This window comes from Notechis scutatus, chromosome 3 (assembly GCF_049901735.1).
Source record: "Notechis scutatus isolate UNSWTSFEM ecotype Mainland chromosome 3, rNotScu1.2, whole genome shotgun sequence".
Taxonomy (NCBI): Eukaryota; Metazoa; Chordata; class Lepidosauria; order Squamata; family Elapidae; genus Notechis; species Notechis scutatus.
Window position 1 is genome coordinate 144839530 of NC_142011.1, and position 20203 is coordinate 144859732.

Genomic DNA, 20203 nt, shown 5'->3' on the forward strand with positions numbered 1-20203 from the left:
TTTTGTATTATGCTACCTTCTCAATATTTTTAATGAAGTTTTTTTTTAAAGCATATAGAAAACTTCAGTATTATATAGCAACTTAGAGAAGGGAATCTGCAAGCAAATTAGCACATCTGGACACCATACTGGAGAGTTTAGGTTTATTGCAATATACAAATGCAGCCAGAGGATATGTTCACAAATTATATCAAAACTAAAATTAACCCCATTATGGCTTAACATAGTAATTGTAGTAATCCTCTATTGAATAAGTAAATAAAAGGGGGAAGATCTGAATATCTCCATTGCACCTCCTATAAAAGTAACAATGTAGAGGGGCAGTGTAAAATATTAAAATGCAAGGAGAAATACAGCTAATTACATAATAGGTAAGGAAACACCCAAGCTGGCTTGTATATGAAATGAGTCACTTGATATATTATGCACACAGAAAAGGTGTAAGCTGAAACAGCGCCAAATAAGCCAAAGACATTGGCTTCTTTTTTAAAACTTCTGAAGCAACTGAAAAGAAAATATTTCTGCCTCTATTCAGTTCATTGATAAAATAATAAACAACCTACTGTGCCTTGTCACAACAGTTTTATCTTCCTTAGAGGGATACAGGCACACCAATTATACCAACTTACACATTACAGTATAATAAAGATTATAGAAAACGTTTTTGGGTTGAAGAGTTTAATTAAATCAGAAAAATACATTTCTGTTCCTTTTTAGTAAAGAAATACAGTTGAAAAAGTTTGGTCGGTTTGATTGAATAAAAGGTAAAATATTAAAGCTATTTCAATGTATTTAGTTACCGTATTTTTTGGATTATAAGATGCACTCCCCCCCCCAAAAAAAGTGGGTGGAAATGTCTGCGCGTCTTATAGAATGAATATGGGCCTCCCAAAGCCTCTCCCTCCCAAACCCTCTGCCTATCCCGTTTTTGCCCTCCCCGACGTCCAGAAGCATTCTGCAGGCGTCCAAAAGCTCTTGTTTCACCCTCCCTGGGAGGGTGAAACGGGACCCACAGAGGCCTCCAAGGCCAAAAATGGGCCCGTTTTTGCCTGCAGAGTGCTTCTGGACGCCAGGGAGGGCAAAAACGGGAGAGTTTGGGATAGTTTCTGCATAGTGATTCTGGGGGGCGGGGAGCAGAAAACGGGACGCGTGGAGGCCAAAAACTTTTTTCCCCTTGTTTTCCTTCTCTAAACCTAGTTGTGTCTTATGGTCCGGAGCGTCTTATAGTCCAAAAAGTATGGTATTTCATTCTATGCTTTCAAAGAATATCAGCTATGAATCCAAATGCTTCTGTATCGCCAATATGGGTTCCATTTTTCTTTTTATCAAAAGCCATGTTTGGAAGATTCCTTGAATTTTGAAAACAGCCCTCAGTGTCATCAAGGGCTTTAAAAGTCCGAGAACAAGTATGTATCATTCTTCCAAGAGAAATGCTACCATGATAAAAGTGAGGTTTACACAATCACGTTGTCTTTCAAAAAATCCATTTGTTTTATTGTGTTTTCTATAGTCTTTGAACTCTATCAGGATTTAAACCTACATTTGCAAGCGAAGACTTCATCTATGTCCTAAGTTACTGATTCTCCTGCTGGTATCACACTGTGCACTAAACGCATTTGCATTTAACATGTTTCTGCTATTTATTAATAAGATGATGAATGAAAGACTATGGTTTATTATTATTGCATTAAATAGGTTCCACAAGACAAATCTTGTTAAATCTTGGTTTAAGCCTGTTTTTCTATCCCACAAAGTTCAGCTAACATTACCCATGTCGATGTCCTATTAAGATATCCCCAAAGGAAAGCAAGCTCTCCTTTGTATTAGAATTTAATCAGGCAACATTTGGTCTTTCATTTTCTCTCTCTCTCTCCCCCTCCCTCCCTCCCCCTATCTCCCTTTTTCAATATTTTCCAACAATGCCTAGGTTAAAAATAATAGTCTTGCTCCCTCCCTCCCTTTCTCTCAAGATTTTGTCCAACACCAGATACATTCATACACGCTGAAAGTCACTAGCAGGTAAAAAAGAAAAAAGCCCAACGTTTAGTATAATCAGTTGAAACAATAGTCCCTTGTTGAATCACTTGTAAGTAAATTCTACTAATTTCAACACAACTTATTTCAATACTAGGGCTACTAGCTCTGGACTGTAACATTACAGATGACCACTGAGAGGCAAGAAAGAGCTGGAGTCTTCTGGACTTCTCTGATACCAGCTAACGTTCATCTGGATTTTTGCAGCATCAATCCAGAAGCCTCATTCACAACACCCACTATGATTTACTGTTGTAACCTTAGGGCTACACTGTAAATCATTAAATAAGAACGTAGTCCATATTTCAGTTGTGTTTGCATGATTTCCAGTACCATTGATTAAATAGGTATTTGTAAAAGCAAGCTCAGGTGGGCCCTTTCTGCTGGAAAGAATAGGGCAGGCAGAAAGGGCTCCTCAGTGACAATGGAGTTAAATCATCATTTAGGTTTTGCACAAATCACAAACTGTAAGCTATCATAAATCTTGAGGAGAATTCTTAATTCTGTTTTTCTGATATTCCATATATCCATTGTGGAACTGGATGGCATAGTTAACCACAAATTTTAAGGAGCCATATATAACAAAAGGTAAAATGTTGCAACACACATGCTAATTAAGTTGAGTTTTTTAGCCTTGAGTGTTGTGAGAACACAACTTCTGGATCACAAAAGCCATTTTAACAGACTTAGATTTTGGTTTGGCAGCATACCATTATGATTTATAAAACATGGATTATGACTTAATTCAATGTGTGAACTCAAAATTGTGGTTTCTGCAATAAACCATGTTTATAACAAATCATTAGACTTCCAAAGAGAAAAATAATCTTCAGATGACTCTGAATATAAATTCTGAAAAATAATCTTCAGATAAAAAATACAATGTACATTCCCAATTAAGACTTCATATCAATTGTTGTAATTATTAGCCAAACAAAAACATAGTTAACAAGTCATGGATTTGTTAAACCATTTTCAAAACCATCAGAATGGATCACTTATCTGAGTCAGATTTTGTAGCAAAACATAGCACAAATTTCCTGATACAAATATCAGCATCCTATTTTTTTTTCATCAACCACAGTTCAACAAAGTTAATTGTCTTGGCACATGCCCCAGGGTTGTTTGCTATTCTTCTTAGCACAAAGCCTATACTTCCAGAGCCAAACTCAATAAATGATGTAACTCAGAACCAAATATATAAAAATCTTTATTATAACTGTCAATCTCTTAATAGATTTAAGTTCCAAATTGTCCAACTCTTCCACAAACATATAACCCTACAAAATAATATTCTTAGGCAAAACACGTGCACTTAAGTGCATTTAAAGCACTCATGAAATCTATAGCTAAATAGAATGCAGATGATTTTCATTCAATTTTTATTTTTATCACAAGCAGGAATTGCTAGCAAATGCCTACCATTCTCAAAGCTCCAGACAAAAAATTAAGTTCATGTTTGAACTTCTAATTATTTTTTTAAAAAAACAGAATGGGGAAAAACTATCTTTGTAAATTAGAAGATGTAAGCTGAGTTTATTTTTAATCAGATGATTAGATGTCTAAATTTCAGTAAAAACAGTAGAGTTTACTTCCAAATAAGCATGATTAAGTATGAACTGCACATCTTTAAATACATTTTAAAAGTTTACATTATGTTAGAATGCCTGCAAGGTTTATTGAGATTCTATCTATTTTATTTATAGTCAACCTTCAGTGTCAGATCACAGCCTATCCAGTCCTACAATCTGTTTTTCATATACATATGTTAACATACAGGATGCACACAATAAGAACTAAAGTAATAATAAGCAGAGGAAAATGATACTAGAAATGTATAGAAAAATCACATTTGGGGATATTTAAATCTCAGAAAACTAATCTACAGGATCTAAAACGCTTTGGAAGAAAGAAATATTTTCATTTAATACTCAGAAGATCCTGGGTTAAAATCAGAAGTGGTATTCAGCAGGTTCTGATGGTTCTGGAGAACCAGTAGCGGAAATTTTGAGTAGTTCAGAGAACCGGCAAATACCACCTCTGACTGGAGATTTTACAGTATCCTTCCCCTGCCATGCCCACCAAGCCACGCCCACAGAACCGGTAGTAAAAAAAATTAAATCCCACCACTAGTTAAAATCCAGTATATTTGGGAAACATAACCAAAGGCCAATACACTGGGACATAGCATCTTCACCTGCCATCCTGGGGACATTTCTTGATATTTTGAGAATTTCCAAGGTAGTGAGCCATTTTATAAATCCATTTAGTTTAGCATGCTTACAATTTCAACTCTACATGCAAAATCACTGATTTTGTCATTGTTAACATCCACAAAGAACAGCACCTTATCAAATTGCCATGCTGCAGGAGTACATAATAAGTGTGGACCACACCATTACTTGATAATAGCTTTTTCCCATCTAGCACCCTTTAGAAACTCTTGTTTGGGCATTTGCTGGAACCTGTATGGATATGAAAGTCAATCAAGATTGAAGCTCTATCCCACATTCTCTAATTTCCGTGGACTCTCTAGGTCAGGGGTGTCAAACTCACATCATCATGGTGGTGTCACATGACGTATTGGGACTTTTTCCCCCTTCACTAAACCGGACGTGGCCAGCACATGACGCATCCGGCCCACAGGCCAGGAGTTTGACAGCCCTGCTCTAGGCAGATCAGACCCTGAAATTAATTCCAACACAAGGCTGAAACTACTTTTGTTGAGATTGGCTACAATAACAGAACCTTGCAACTAATTGTGCTGCACTTCCCCCTCCCTCTTATGGCTCAGTGAATTAGGGAAGTATCTTCATGCGCCCTTATCTGGCTGATCTGGACTTCAGCCCCTTTTGCCTAAGCAACAACTTCTGCATTATCTCCATCAAAGTCATCTTCCTTACTTTCCAAACTATGTCAGGAGATAGAAAGAGCCATTTTGTTTGCTTTTGCTTGAAGATAAAGCACAGCTTTCTTTCCCCGTTATGCAACACTAATAAAACAGGATACAATGATTGTTATCTATAGCAATTAAATTTGCACTGTGACTTTAGTCAGCCAAGCCTACCTCACAGGGTTAATGTTGTGGGAAAAGCAACAAAAATGCTTTATGCAGCACGTGGATCTCCTATATGGAAAACAGGTTAGAAATATATAACAAATAAATAAATGAAACTAAATATATGAGATAAACAAAATATACATAGACTAGCTTTTAAATTTTAGGTATATAAAATTCTGAACAGCTCTTAACAAAATTTAGTCAAGTTCTTGGTCAAACTAATGGCTCTCTTTGTCTTACTCATGATGTCACTGTCACAATTTATGGACCTGGCTGTGTGTGGCAATGCTTGCCCTTGTATTATAGATAATTTTCAGATAACTAAAGGCCAGGAACTATTAGCTTTCCCAGAGTTTCATAAGGAAATCATGACATCAAGTTAAACTTTCCCATTTCTAAAGTCTCTTGTATGGGACTGTATACTAGTTTCTTTATTGGAACCACACTGTATTGCAGAGCTAATAGTTAAAGGAAAAAACACCCAAGCATCTTTCACTTCCTTATAATATTCTGTACCAGAACTGCAAAGGTAGTAAGTTGTTTCTTATCCCTGAGCTGAGAAAAGGGACACTTGAGAATTAAGTCATCTCTGAAAAATATTTCTCATGCATCCGTGCAACTAAGCTTGCATCAGAGATGCATAAGAAATAGCAGCAATTTCAAAGGCTTCAATTACTCTACCGAGCAAAGTCACAACTTCACCAGGATGTGATATAAACCGAGGGCCACGCTCTCTTGGGAAAATCAGAAATCCCAAACAGAGACGCAGCACCAGCCTAAATGCAATTGGCCCTTCAAGCTTCCCAACAGGCAAGAGTGACATGCAGTTGCTAACAGCACTAACTGGCAGACCCTGACATAAATCCCTATCCATTGCCTCACCAGTTTTTTTTCCCCAGCAACAAAACACCAATGCCACAAGCCATTTCTTATGCCACATACAGAAATATATAAAAAGCATGTGATTAGAGGACTAAATGAACTCGTTAACCTTTTCTGATCCTTGTAATCCATCATTCAATTGCTATCCACATAACTGTGATAGTTATCTGGGGACTAGGTTAGATTAAAAATGATCAAGATGATAGGATTTTCGCACTCATGAATTTATTGTCCTCTGATAGCAATTTGCCATCTTCCTCTGTTATCATTTCCTTTAGCAGAATCAGGAGCTGATACCCATGTTAAACTGAACGGTCAATGTTTATGTAACGTTGTCCTTCACACATAACAAATGTAAAACTCAGTGATTTGGGAATCCTTTTAGTTCTGGTTCATGAAACATGCTTCTAGAAACTGCCAAACTGCCCCGGAACACCCTCATTTAAAGGAAGTTCAGCATGGTCCAGAGGCAGAAATGTAGAGTTCCCAAGAAAATTGTTTTTTTATCTTAAATCTCTGAATTCTATATAACTCTAGTGAGATATAAAAAAGAGATTGGTATTTCAAATTCATCTAAAGTTTCTAAACTATGTCCCATTGAGCATGGTTGGTTATACTTTAAGTTACCATTAGTGGTACAGAAATTCTTTTTGAGGATTTACAAAATTCTTTGGAGAATATTAAAATTCACCAAATTTTGGATATTTGATTGAATGTACAGTATATCCACTGTTACCGAAAACGTAACTGGAAATTATCATGGAATTATGAAAAAGTTTTGATCATATGCAGTGCATGTTTTACCATTGCAGAGACATAAGCCCTGGACAATTTCATTAGGGAAAAAAAAAGTGACTATTACTAATCTTCCCTTTATTAGAGGCTTCCTCTTAGGCATCAATTAAATATTAATTAACTATATACTTTTCAAATAATTGTTTAGCATATCAAATATGGTTAATATTTAAACTTGTTATTCAATCCATCATAGAGATATGTTTTATGACATGTTCCTGAAATTATTTGTTTTTTATGTGTATATTCTTTGACGAGTATCGAGTTTAATCCCATTTTATCCTTAATATTATGAAAGAGACTGAGTTAAATGGAAAAAGTATAATTGCTGCAAGACCACTTAAAAAATTTAAATTTGAATTCAGGCTCTCCTAGTCAAATCATTTAACATAATCCTTAAGAAATGTATGCACCCAACCTTTGATTTGTATTGGGAAAGTTACAGCAATTCCCAGAAAGCTGTGGATCAATGAAACAGTTATATTCCAGAGGCTCAGTTCCTTTAGAGGGTGAGCTGTTGAATTTTAGCCCCCAGACACAGCTTTTAAGAATCCTTAAGGGGAAAAAATTAATGTAATTATATAAATGTGAATTGTGATAAAGTGAACATGGTTACACAATTAGTACAGTCTCCCTACCCCACCACAGATTTTATTCCACAATATATGAAATAAGCTTGAACAGATTTAAACAAATAGCTCAGATGCCAACCCAAAAACCATTCTATTCAGCCAAAGATTAAATGACTGAAGAATATAGCCTAGCTCGCTCAAAAATATGTTCCAAAACAACTTAGGGGCCACATGATGAACTTTTTAATTAGGGAAAAAATGAATGCTTGTATACATGTTAGTGTGCAAGTTATGTTAATACAGACTTTCTGATACTTGAATTTCACTTTAATCAAATTTCCTCCTTGAGGACATTTCAGTGGGGGAAGATATTATATGATATTCAAAGATCATATTTGAATAGAGATTTTCCCCCCAAATATTATTTCAGTTATGCCACCCTATTACAAAATATAGGAGCAGCTTACAGAACTGTTTATTAAGATATATAAAATATCACACAAACTCCAAGCAACTTTATAGATCAATATAATTCCCAACTATTTAGAACAAGACCACTATCTGTGTTTGTGGTAATAACTACAATTCAACATAAAATGCATACTAACATCAAAAACAGGAATTATGTAACAACTTTCAAAGATGCTGGATGAGTTGTGGCATTCTCTGCATAGCTGTGCTTTCCAATTTCTACATCAGCAGGAAACATGAGTTTTCATTTGATAAAATAACTTAAGTATATTCTAGCATAATCTCACATTATTAGTCCCCAATATATCATATTTTCAGTTTCAAACCTATACTTGATATCAACTTCACAGTATAAAGTACAAGCCAACCAGCAACAAAAACAATACATTAATTCTACAAACATTAATTTTCCCCATCACTAAATTCTTCCACTGAGAGTAACCAGATGATTGCATATGCTCAATTTGCAAACTGGTTACACAAGAACATTATGACATTTTATAGGCAGGGTTGCAATCTACTTTACATATAAGTCCAATCATATGTGGACAATATGTTCTCTGAGTACTTCTGACATCAAATTCCTCAGCCATTCCTTCTAGATGAATAAAAGCTTCCTCCAACTGCTCTTAACAAACACTTTTTCTTTTGACTTAAAACAGCCATTTTCAGGACAATTGTGGTTTTATAATTTTGAACAAAATATTAAGCATTTGTGAAAAGATGGAATCAGGACAAAACAAATTGCTGAAGAGGAAGCTTCAATTGAGGCCAAAGCCATGCAAGAAAACAGAACATAATTAATAGGTGTGGCCATCCTTTGGATCCAAATATACCTCATTAAACTTCAGACAATATATTTGACTACAATTAAAATGTATTACAAATTTCTCTTCTTTGTGACTTCACTGGTGACATGAGGCATCAGATCTGTGTCAACTCTTAGCAATTACTTACACCAACCTTATTTCTCTAATCAGGATGATCTGTTCTCGTTTCAGCCTAGTGAACTATGCCAACCCATCCCAAATGTTCCATTGCGCTACACATAACACACACAAAAAAGCCCACAGTTAAACTGAGTGGATCATATAACCCCTGGGGGGGGGGGGGAGAGAAGCTCATTTTTAAGTACCAGAACACACTTTATATGCAAGGACAGGGGTATGGGGGGGAAATCGGTCGACTATGTAAAACAACTGGGGCATACAGAAAAGCGATCCTCTTTCTTCCTTCAGGAAAAAAACTTCCTTTCACGGGGAAGGTGTCTGCAAAAGAGGAAGCAGTTTAACCTGAGCAGGTCAGACAGCCAGAAGGGCGCCACTATTCCCTCGTGGGAAGGCGAGGGCGCCAAGAGGTGGAAGGAAGCCCCAGAGCTATGCAAATACTTGCTACACCTGTCCGCCTGGCTAGAGGCCTAATCGATACCAGGCCGCACCGTCGCTTCCTTTTTCCAAACAGGTAGAGCCCGCTTCCTAACCCGTTTCTCATACACACGCAGAGCCCAGTCTACACGACACGACCCGCCTCGGATTGTGACGTCACAGAAGAGTGGGCGGAGACTTGGAATTTGAGACTAAGATTCCATCGCGGGCAGCCAGGCCCTTCCCTTTGTGACGTCAGAAGATCAACAAAAACTTGGCCCCGACTAAATGTGGCCTGGAACCAAGGAACTCGCGTTGACATTCCGCTTTAACCTGTTGCTGGCGCTGTGTTGTAGGATGCATTAAAACCACCGCACGTAGTTAAGTTGCAAAGCGGCAGGAGGGTCCAAAACAGCAGCCATACTTGTGATCGCCAGTCACCGCAATGGCAGAAAAGAGGCCACCTCTTCTCATCCCTTCTCGCAACCTGCCTCCCCTCCCCACTCCACTGCATACATTTTCTTTCAACTTGAGGAACTTGTATGAACACCGAAGATGTTTTACTCCTCCGTCAGAGATCCGGAATCACGCAAGAAGAGTGACACCCCTTCTCACACACACACACACCAGTAAACTGCGTGAGCAGAGTTGCATTGTTCACTCGTGCAGGCGTAGAATAGCTTAAGACAGGTTTTTGCCGTTTGTGTGTGTGTGTGTGTTTGTGTATTTTAACGCTCCAGATTCCCCACCCCCTTTCTGCTTTGTTTCAGTACATGGGAAACATGCGCAGCCAGCATGTTTAATAGATTTTCTACATAAACACTTCTCTTGACAAAATACTTTCAAGTATCATACTTCGGAATCTCAATGCCTCTGCAATGCGGTCCTATTTTTAATTCAGAATGTGATGGGGGGAGAGAGATTGAAATTCCCTTTTATTGAGCTGGCCTCTCTTTCTCCCAAATTCGTTTCCAAACTGCTAAAATAGTCTACTATGACTTTATGAAGTGTTTATTGAAAACAAAGAGGAAGGGTTTAGAAAATGATCCAGCCCCATTCTTAACACAGAGGTCTCACAAGAGAATACAACTTTGTGTCAGTTATAACAGTTTAGTTGAACACCTGCCTATTTTTATTCAATATTTTCAGTCTTTTTAAAAAAAAATAGGTCTACAGTATTTTAGTTTAATCTACTCTGTTGCTACAAACTTGGTTAATTTGCCATCCCAGTCAAATCTTACATGGAGCAAAAGACAACACCATAATAATTTCTGTCTAGTTGTAAGATCATACGTTTTCGATTTTTAATATACCATTTTTACTATTAAAGGTATTTCTCTAGAAGCATAAAAATCAGTCAAATGCAGAGCCATTTTTGCTACCAACATCACCAATGCTACCAGGCCTTGCAAGCACATTTCTCATAACATGATGCCCAACGGGTTTAGTTTCAACTGCAAACCCAGTAAAGCAAACGATCCATACAGGCTAGTTGATAGATTAAACATTAAACTCGCCGAAACTATACATTGAATTTCAAATTTACTCCATCGTCTTACAGGTAAGGTGCCTCCTCAAACCCCTACATACATTACAACGATGTAAGTATTTGCATACAAAATGAAATCTGTTTGAAAAAGCAGTTTAGCTGCATTATCAATAGCAGCGCCCCCCCAGCCCCGTGTCTTTCATCTTTTAAAACTTAATTATGAGTGTGTAATATGAGATCAATACATTTATTCATTGAGGTATCGCGACCCGAATCTGATTTCCAAACCAGCTTTTTTCAAATAAAAGAGCTTTTGAAATTCACTTCCATTCCCAACGAATGGAATAGCCAACATTTCTAGGCATTCTTTAAAGCCATCGTTAACTTGACATTCACGGACATTTCCAGAAACCAAAGAGATAAACGGTACGATACAACCACTTACATATTTCTTTTGAATTATATTCCTCTTGGGTCTTTCTTTGCTCATTCTGATATCCGGATTCTGTTTGCAAATGGGGACAATTGCTTCATGAATTAAAAGCCGCAACCAATTTTGAGGGGGGGAATCCTTTTCGTTTGTTTGTTTGTTTGTTTCTTTATAGTGGTTTTCTTGTAATCCGATTTTCTTCGCACACAATGCAATTCTCCGTGCAATAAATCCAAAATAGGTTGGAGGTCGAACAGAAGGGGGGGGAGCCAAATCCAAAGCAAACCACCACCACCAAAAAAAAAAATCACCTTAGAGAAACATTCATAATGGAAATTTTACACCCTATACACAAAAAGACACCCTTGTTGTCCCCCTTTTCTCTGTTTCAAGCCACCAAAGCGATCTGTAGGCCTGTAGTGTCCGAGATGTAGTTTACATCTTGAAAAAGATGGGAGGGGGGAAGGATTAAAAGGGGATTTTTTTTTTGTAATGTTGGAAGTCACGTTTCAAGTGCTGCAGTAGACAACTCGAGCAGCCGCGAAGGCTGCACACATTGATTGTATGAGTCGCCTCTTCTTCAGTTCCCAACACACACAGATATACACCGAGACAAACACGAGAGACAACTAATCAGGGCGGCTTTCCATCAGCAACTTTAAGTGGCCCAATTCCTTCAAAAATATTATGTTATGAAGAAGAGACAGGCAGGCGAGCAGACAAACCGGAGCGTGGGGGGGGGGGAGGAAAGAGGGTAAAGAAGGACTTAGGGCTTAGCCTCAATTCTTTAACGTGATACCAGCCGCAAAAAGAGAGAGAGAGAGAGATCACTCTCTATGCATCCCCGCAGCTCCAAGCCAAAGGGATCCCGGTGCAGCTGCAGCTTAAGGAAACCAGGGCAGCCTTAATCTCTTTTCGCCCCGGCACACGCACTCCTGGTGGCTGCCCCAGCCGGAGGCACCAAGTCCAGTTCCCGGAGGCCAGCGAGGAATCCTGGCGAAAGAATTTGAGGACAATCCCTGCGTCCAACGACACGCTCTGTCGCCAGCTCTTCTCTTTTCTGTGTCTGCAAAGCTCTTTAATTGTCCTCCCTTGCCCTCCCCCCCTTGCCTGGCGAGCAAAACGCAGCTTCGTCCGGCTACATCTCCCGTTATTCTCTGAGCGCAAAAAAGGGAGGCGAGCGAGAGGGCTCTACCCTGCGACTCAGCCTCGCATGCAGCAGGCAAGAAGAGAAAGAAGCAGCTCCGTGCGCCGTGGCTTGAGAAAAATCGTCCTTGCTCTCTGGGAAAGTTGCAGCCAGCCTTGAGACAAAATGGCTTACAATGAAACTACAGCTCCCAAGCTGCACAAGGCGCGCAGCTGCAGGAGCGGCGCTCTGATTGGACGCCGGGATTGTCCTCGAGGCACCTTTCTTCCACCTGCCCCGCCCCTTGGGTGAAAGCGGGGAGGCGGGGGGACGATTTTGCCATCCTGGGCTTCAGCGGAGGCGGCTTTTTTTTTTTTTTTGCGGCAGCCTTGTCAGCGCGTTCGCTCCGCGATGGCTCATCGCTTCAGCTGGGGGTGGGGGGCGGGGTGGGATGGGATGGGGAGAGTGCGGGAGAGAGGTCGGGCCGTGTTTTGTGCCTACCGCTGTTTGTGTGCGATTCCGGAAAACAGGAGCCTCTTTGGCGAAGAAAAAAAAAAAGTGGGGGGGGGCTGCAGAGCGGAGCCTCACGTTTGCAGGAGATGGGGGGGTTGGCATTACCTGTGGCTGTGGAAAAGGGCGGGGGTCGTCCTCACTGGCATGGATGATAGGTTAGAGAGAGATCTTTCTATTACCGCTGAATGGAAAGAAACCAAGGGCAAACATGGTGCCAATGGAAAAAGGTCTCCCATTTACCTCATTCTTATGAGGAGGGAGCAAGGAGGAAGATTCCCTCAGGGCTGGGATGCGCTTCCAATTTTAGATGGGACCGTAGTGGGAATTTTTTAACCCGAATATACATATTATTGACTGGGAACTAAGCTCTGTCTCTCCCACCCACACCCACCCGCTTTCAAGGGCACTTGCTCTCAAGTAGGAGCTCCTGGGATCAAGCGTATAATTGGAGCAAGAAGAGAGGCGGTTGAAGGAAATGACTTGGTGGGAGAGAAACCTGTTTATAAGAGAAGATACAGGACAGGAGGAGCGTTTCTTAGATTCGGCTTTTTTTTTTCCTTTGGAAAAGCATAGATTCATTAATTTTGTTAACCATAACGATAGGGGTCCATAGAAAAATAATGTAGGTAAATTGTAAGCTGGGCCGAAAATACTTCTTGCTGGTTGCTAAGCAGTCCTGCTCTGCTTTCCAGCCAGTGTCACTTCAGGACAGTGAGCCTGGTTTGTCGGAAAACTTGCTTAACATGTCTCCAAGGTATTTTAAGGTCATTTCCCTCCACCCTGTCCTTTCTCTAATACTGGAAGGGGGGGGGGGGGAAATGGCTGCACCAGATTACTTTTAGCCTGTATATATAGCACCAGCCAGACTGGTGGGAAAGGGCATATTATAATGAGGTTACTTACATGTAACTTCTCGTAAGCGGTTTCTCTGTTATATTGCCAGATTTAACATGTTGAATAACAGCAGACTCTGGTTAAAAATAAACAAATAGCAGGGTTTTTGAAAGCAAAGATATTTTAATACATGCAACAGAATTTAGTGAGGAAATGATTATAGTCTCTTCCTTTCCCCCACCCCCAAAATGGTAAATTCTATCTTTGTGCACCAGTTAATTTTTATTTATAGGTCATGTTCAGTTAAATCCTGTGTCCTACTTCTTTCCCTCCTGTCAATAAATTAAAAGAATTGTTTAAATCTCCCTGGCTGAATTCAATGGGACTTAATACAAGAACATTTTGGAAGAGTGACATCATACCATTAAAACAGCTACAGCCTGTTAAATATGTTATGAATTTATTTTTAAAGAAATAAATCAAGAGTGAGGGAACCGCTGGCCCTACAAATGTTGATGAACTGTAATCCGGCATCTTCAAAGCATCATAGTCAAGGGTGACAAATGCTAAGAAGGATAATTCAGAACTCTATCCCTGAAAAAATGTTGAAAACCAAATATTAAATAAATACTTTCAAGTAAATGAATATAGCCAAGAGAAATAACAGCCCTGGTGAGTGTATCTTAACTTAAGCTTGAGGGACAGAAAAGCAGTGATACTGATTTTTATAAATCATAATGTAAATGTCATGTAAAAACATATATACCTGTTTAAAGTATCCTGATAAATATTAATCAGAATAGAGCTGGAAGGGACCTTAGAGGTCTTCTAGTCCAACCCCCTGCTCAAGTAGGAGACCATAGACCATTTCAGACAAGTGACTGTCCAGTCTCTTCTTCAAAACCTCCAGTGATGAAGCACCTGCAACTTCTCCTTAATTCCAGGTTGCTTTTCTCTTTGATCAGTTTCCATCCATAGTTTCTTGTTCCCATCCATTATTTCTCAATTAGCTGCAAAGGTTACAAAAATAGAAAACTAACCAAGGTAACTGAAAACCCTTTGGAGGAAGATCTTGATTTGGAGTCTATAAAGAAAGAGAGCCAAGCGAACTTTTGTAGGGAAAGAATTCCCTGACTTTAGTTGTACGACAAAGATGGTCTTGCCCTGTGTCACTAGACTTCAGATAGAGGGCAGGCACCAAGTGGGACTTCAAAGGGAGATCTTATCTCATGGTTAATTCATAGAAAAACAGGCATTCCTTAAGGCCTTAAAGGCCTTGACTAGTTGAGGGTTGAGCTTGGATTACTTAAGGATTTTAAGAGCTGTCCATATTGTCAAAAGAAAGGCTCCTTCAATGCTGCTGATTTAATGAACAAATCCATACAAGCCGCCTTTTCAACAATGATGGTTTATCTTCTTCCAGAATTTTGGTTTTCCTTTTGGTTTCACTTCTAGATTTAGTTTTCACTCCTCGTATTTCTTGATGTTCGTCAATCCAAATACTAATGATTCTGATCCTTCTTACCTTTTTGAGATGAGCCATGGCCAGCTTGGTGCTACCACATACAGGTAGTCCTCAACTTACAGCAGTTTGTTTAGTGACTGTTCAAAGTTACAACAGCACTGAAAAATTGACTTAGGACCGTTTTTCATACCTATGACCTTTGCAGCAGCCCCCAGTGATTAAAATTCAGATGCTTGGAACTGGTTCATATTTATGACGGTTGCAGTATCCCAGGTGTTACGTGATTCTCTTTTGCGACCTTCTGACAAGCAAAGTTAATGTGGAAACCAGATTCACTTAATAAGCAGGTTAGTAACTGATGAACTGCAGTGATTCACTGAGCAACTGCGGCAAGAAAGGTTGTAAAATGAGGCAAAACTCACTTGAAGATGTCTCAATAACAGAAAATTTGGGCTCAATTGTGGTTGTAAGTCGAGGATCACCTGTAATCACTTTCAATGGGCTCACAACTCAATTGATATAGACTCATAGCAACCATTCAGTCTGCTGTTATGTCATCCATTTGGGTTTCTATAGGGTGATGATGAGGATGTTGTTCTTGAAGGGGCCTGCTCATCCATTAGTCTGCCAGCAAGTTATGTACGCTGCAAGAATTAATCCCAAATGCAGTTCAGCCAAATTGAAGCCTTGGGCCAATCTTGTCTGGTCACAGAAATGCATTGTATCCAGCCTGGTTAGCACCTGGAAGAGAAACTACCAGGAAATACCAGGAATGTAAACTAAATCGGGAAGGGAAGATCACATCTATACTGTTGCTAAGGAAAATACACATGTAACCAATTACTTGCTGGGAATCAAATTATAGACAAAGGCTTCTTGATATTTACTCTTAGGTTACTAACTCGGGTTGGTCATTAGGAATTTATCTGCCTCAGAGAGTTGGAGCTGTGAGAAAATCGAAGGAAGGAAAGCAATGACCAATCTCCTGAAGAAAATAAAATCAATCAAATAAATTAAAAAAATGAATTCTTGGCTGTGCTTAAAACATGGGTGTCAAACTCGTGGCGTCATGTTGCCGTCACGTGATGTTTTGTGATTTTTTTTCCCCTTCATGGAGCTGGGGTGGGTGGGGCCTATGTTTGCCACATCTGGCCCGCGGGCTGCCAATTTGACACCCCTGAAAAGAGTTAGCTGAATTCAAATCTTTGCTCTCAGCACCTCTTCCCACTTTTAAAAATTACGGAGGACCTTCAAAAGCTTTTGCTGGTATGGATTTTATTAATTGATACTTACCATATTAAAAATTAAAACTAACCTATTTGTGGGATATTTATTGAATCATGTAAAAGTAACAATATTAAACCCATTAAATATTAGCATAGCTGTAAATAAGATATCTTCCTTTAAAAAAACACACTATATTTTTAACAAATAAAAAATAATGAGAAAAGTGGAATTATTTTACATTTTTGTAAATATATTCAATATCTGGCAAATAATTTGGATTTTGTAGACCCCCTGAGTGGTCTTGGGGTCCCCAGACCACATTCTAAACAAGACTGCTAAAGTATCTCAGAGGCTGTGTCCCAAATGACATGAACAGAGTTTTCTCCGTTTCAGCATCCCAGTCTGTTCCACGAAAACCTATCTGTTTTTGGTCCTTACAAACACCAGGCCAGAACCATTTTATTTCCCACCCCACCCCCCCTGGATTTTTAATGTTATGAAATTCTTTCACTGCATTTTAATCTGATCTTTACTCTGGTTGTCTGACATAAAGGGGAGGCCTTGTCAGGTTCCCCTTGGATTTTCTTTGCTTTTAATAGGGACTTAATTGCATTTTTTTTCTGACTTGGCTACCAGAGTGCTACAGTATTATAGCAGGGTTACAGTTCTCAGTGTGGTGCAAAATACATCTTGATCCTAATTTTATAGTCTGAAAGAAACTGGTGCTCGCACTCTTGTTTCAAGAATGATCTGATCAGTATTCTAAACATCTCTTGTCCTAATAAGCAGACTTGGAAAAACACAGCTCTCTTGTGATCAGCCATCCATATGAAGATTTTAATAAAACAAACAATTTAAGTAAAAGGCCTGATACACTCATGAAGTACTTGATATAAACCAATTAAAGAGCCTAATTGTAGCAGGCCTCAAAAGGTGACAGCAAATTTATTCTAATGAGGAAAATTTAGAAGAGGGACAGGATGCATTCTTGCTCCTGGAAAGACAATTCACCGAGTCTTGAAATTTCACAAATCATCTAATTTGATTTATTTATTTTTTATTATTCAACATAGCAAAAGGTGTTAAGTGAGCTGATCAGTGTGTCATTCCACAGAGCTGAATCCACTGAGCTCCTGGCACATTGCAATCTACCCTGACAAGATTTTCAAGTTTTAAAAGGTGTTGGAATAGAACTCCTTAATCTTGCAACATGTGGACAGACTCAACCATAGTTAACAACTGGGAAACTTAACATTTTAGATTAGGCCAATCCAAAATTGCTAGGGAATCAGCCATTCATAAACGCATAGAGATAAGCAGTATTTGCATATATTTTTAAAAAATACGAAGTTCAAAGCCTAGGAAGAACACATCCTAGGAAGAACCCAGTTAAGCAGGAAAGAAAACCAGATAAAAGATCAGGGAAGAAATAATATCCATCAAGACAGAAGCCATATCTCCACTAAGGAGGAGGAGAAGCTACTTACTAGTAAACAGGCAGCAAACTCCACTCCCCCTCCCACTGATGAAGTTACCTAGCATGATAATGAAACATCTGCAAGAAAACATCCAAGCTCAGATAGCACCAAGAACCCAATGCCTCAATTCTGACCTGCATACATTTTCTTCTATTGGAAGCTTAGGGTTAATGTTATTGGAATGTTTAATGTTCTGTTTAATGTTTTAAAGAGAGAGATAAGTGAATTCTTAAAATGTTTATGGTAGGTCAAAGCCATTTGGACAGGAAATATTTAACACCTTTAACATTTTAACAAGTTTAAGGACCCAGATTCAGTATACTTAACTGTAATCTTTGTTTCCAGCATGAAAGCTGCCAGAAATCTTTGATTATTAAGTATTGCGCAGAGGTGGTATTCAGCAGGTTCTGACCAGTTCTGGAGAACTGGTAGCAGAAATTTTGAGTAGTTTGGAGAACCGGCAAATACAGTATCCTTTCTCTGCCACGCTCACCAAGCCACACCCACAGAACTGATAGTAAAAAAAATTGAATCCCACCACTGGTATTGCGGTTATAGTTTGATCCTGAATCATATGAGAAATTATAATATACATTTTAAAATCTCTGGGGAGATAATTTACTAGACAGTTTGTGTTGGTCAAGGGATTTAAATTTCTAATGGCTGTTTTAAAGATTTTGAGAAATTGTGTGTTGAGTATTATTTACCTACAATACTAGCTTGACAGTATATACAATTGAACATACTAATTAAACAGAATGGCTTACTAATTAAACAACTTTCTGGATGTTTTAGCAGCATTCACAATATCCACAATTTTAGATTCCTTAAGAAATACAGGACTTGATCAGAAATCAATTATTCAGTTTATTAAGGGATTTAAATGTAAAATTATTTTCAACTCACAGAGCTCAAAAAATGTATTTACACTTTGAAAATGTAGCCCTTCCTTGAGTATAGCAAGATATTTTGCTTGACAATATTTCCAGGAATAGCTTTATAGGTTTGCAACCTTAAGAACTATAATGGCATTTACAATAGAGAAAACTCTAGGGAAATCTATGGAACATATGCATTTAAAAAAAAAAATTAGGATTGGTTTCATCTATGGTCCTTGAGGCACTGCAGTATTATAGTTGAAAATATTAAATAGTGGTTTTTTACAGCAAACCTATATTTTAAAATAATATTTAACATTACTCTAAATAACACAGTAATTTATGTATAATCAGTTTCACTCAAATTTTCATTGATTGGTTTTTTGTTTTAGGAAAAAACATCCCAAATATATCAGAAAAATATGGCAAACATAATTATTTTATTTTTGTAATTGTAAGATCAAACAATTGTTTCAGCAGATAAGACCAAATTCACATATTAATCCAACCATTGGTAATTTACAAACCATGATTTATTAGCAGTAAAACAATATTCCTGAAGATAAGTGTGAAGAAGCATGTTTTCAACAGGTAACTAAGGGCTAGTATAGGTAGTTCTCAATGTTCAACAGTTCATTTAATGACCGTTCAAAGTTACAATGGCACTGAAAAAGTGACTTATGACCATTTTTCACACTTACGACCTTTGTAGCATTCCCATAGTCTTGTGATCAAAATTCAAATGCTTGGCAACTGGTTCATGCTTATGACCATTTCAGTGTCCTGGGGTCATGTGAAGCAAAGTTTTGACAAGCAAAATCAGTGAGGAAGCCAGATTCATTTAACAACTGTTTTACTAACTTATCAACTGCAGTGGTTCACTTAACAACTGTGGCAAGAAAGATTGTAAAATGAGGCAAAATTCACTTAACAGATGCCTCGCTTAGGAACAGAAATTTTGGGTTCAATTGTGGTTGTAAGTCAAGGACTATCTATATAGCAGATACCTTTCAAATTTTGCTGTGGAGAATATTTTAGAGGGTGGACACTGTACAGTGATTGTCTTGTTCAGCTGCCAAATGGAGTTCAGCAGCTCTCAACGCACATAGTAAAGCTAATGATTGATTGAAAAAATCAAATTATAAAGCCACACAATATATTTATATTTATATTGACTCTGGGCAATGTACAAATTAAAAACACTCCCAATACAACGAAATGGAGTATTTTATTTGTATATAAAATATGTACTGTAGCTTGTATAATGGTCACACTAAAGTTGAAGGCCTCAATGATGATAACAATCTAGAGCAGGGGTGTCAAACTCAAGGCGCTTAGATCTGGCCCATGGGGCCACCCTGGAAACAGTGAAGCAGTGAAGGGCCGGCCCACGGTGCCTCTGCCAGCGAAAACGGAGTTTGGGAGTCCGTTTTCACTGGCAGAATGCTCAGGCCATCACAGATACCCCTGACACAAATGATGTCAAGCTGGCCATGCCCACCTTGGCCACACCCATCTCACCCACCCCGCCAGGTCAAAAACAATCCTGATGGGGCCCTCAATGAAATCAAGTTTGACACCCCT

At 38.6% G+C, this 20203-nt stretch overlaps 1 protein-coding gene across 1 annotated transcript in view; it reads right to left on the reverse strand.

Annotated features, from left to right (window-relative positions):
* The window catches only part of JARID2 (jumonji and AT-rich interaction domain containing 2), a 228448-nt gene extending 216001 nt beyond the window's left edge, over window positions 1-12447 (reverse strand). Inside the window, exon 1 of the mRNA XM_026670006.2 lies at window positions 11114-12447. Coding sequence (XP_026525791.1) covers window positions 11114-11158 — 45 coding nt within the window. The 5' untranslated portion in view covers window positions 11159-12447. The remainder of the gene's footprint in view (window positions 1-11113) is intronic.
* Between the last annotated feature and the right edge of the window lie 7756 nt (window positions 12448-20203).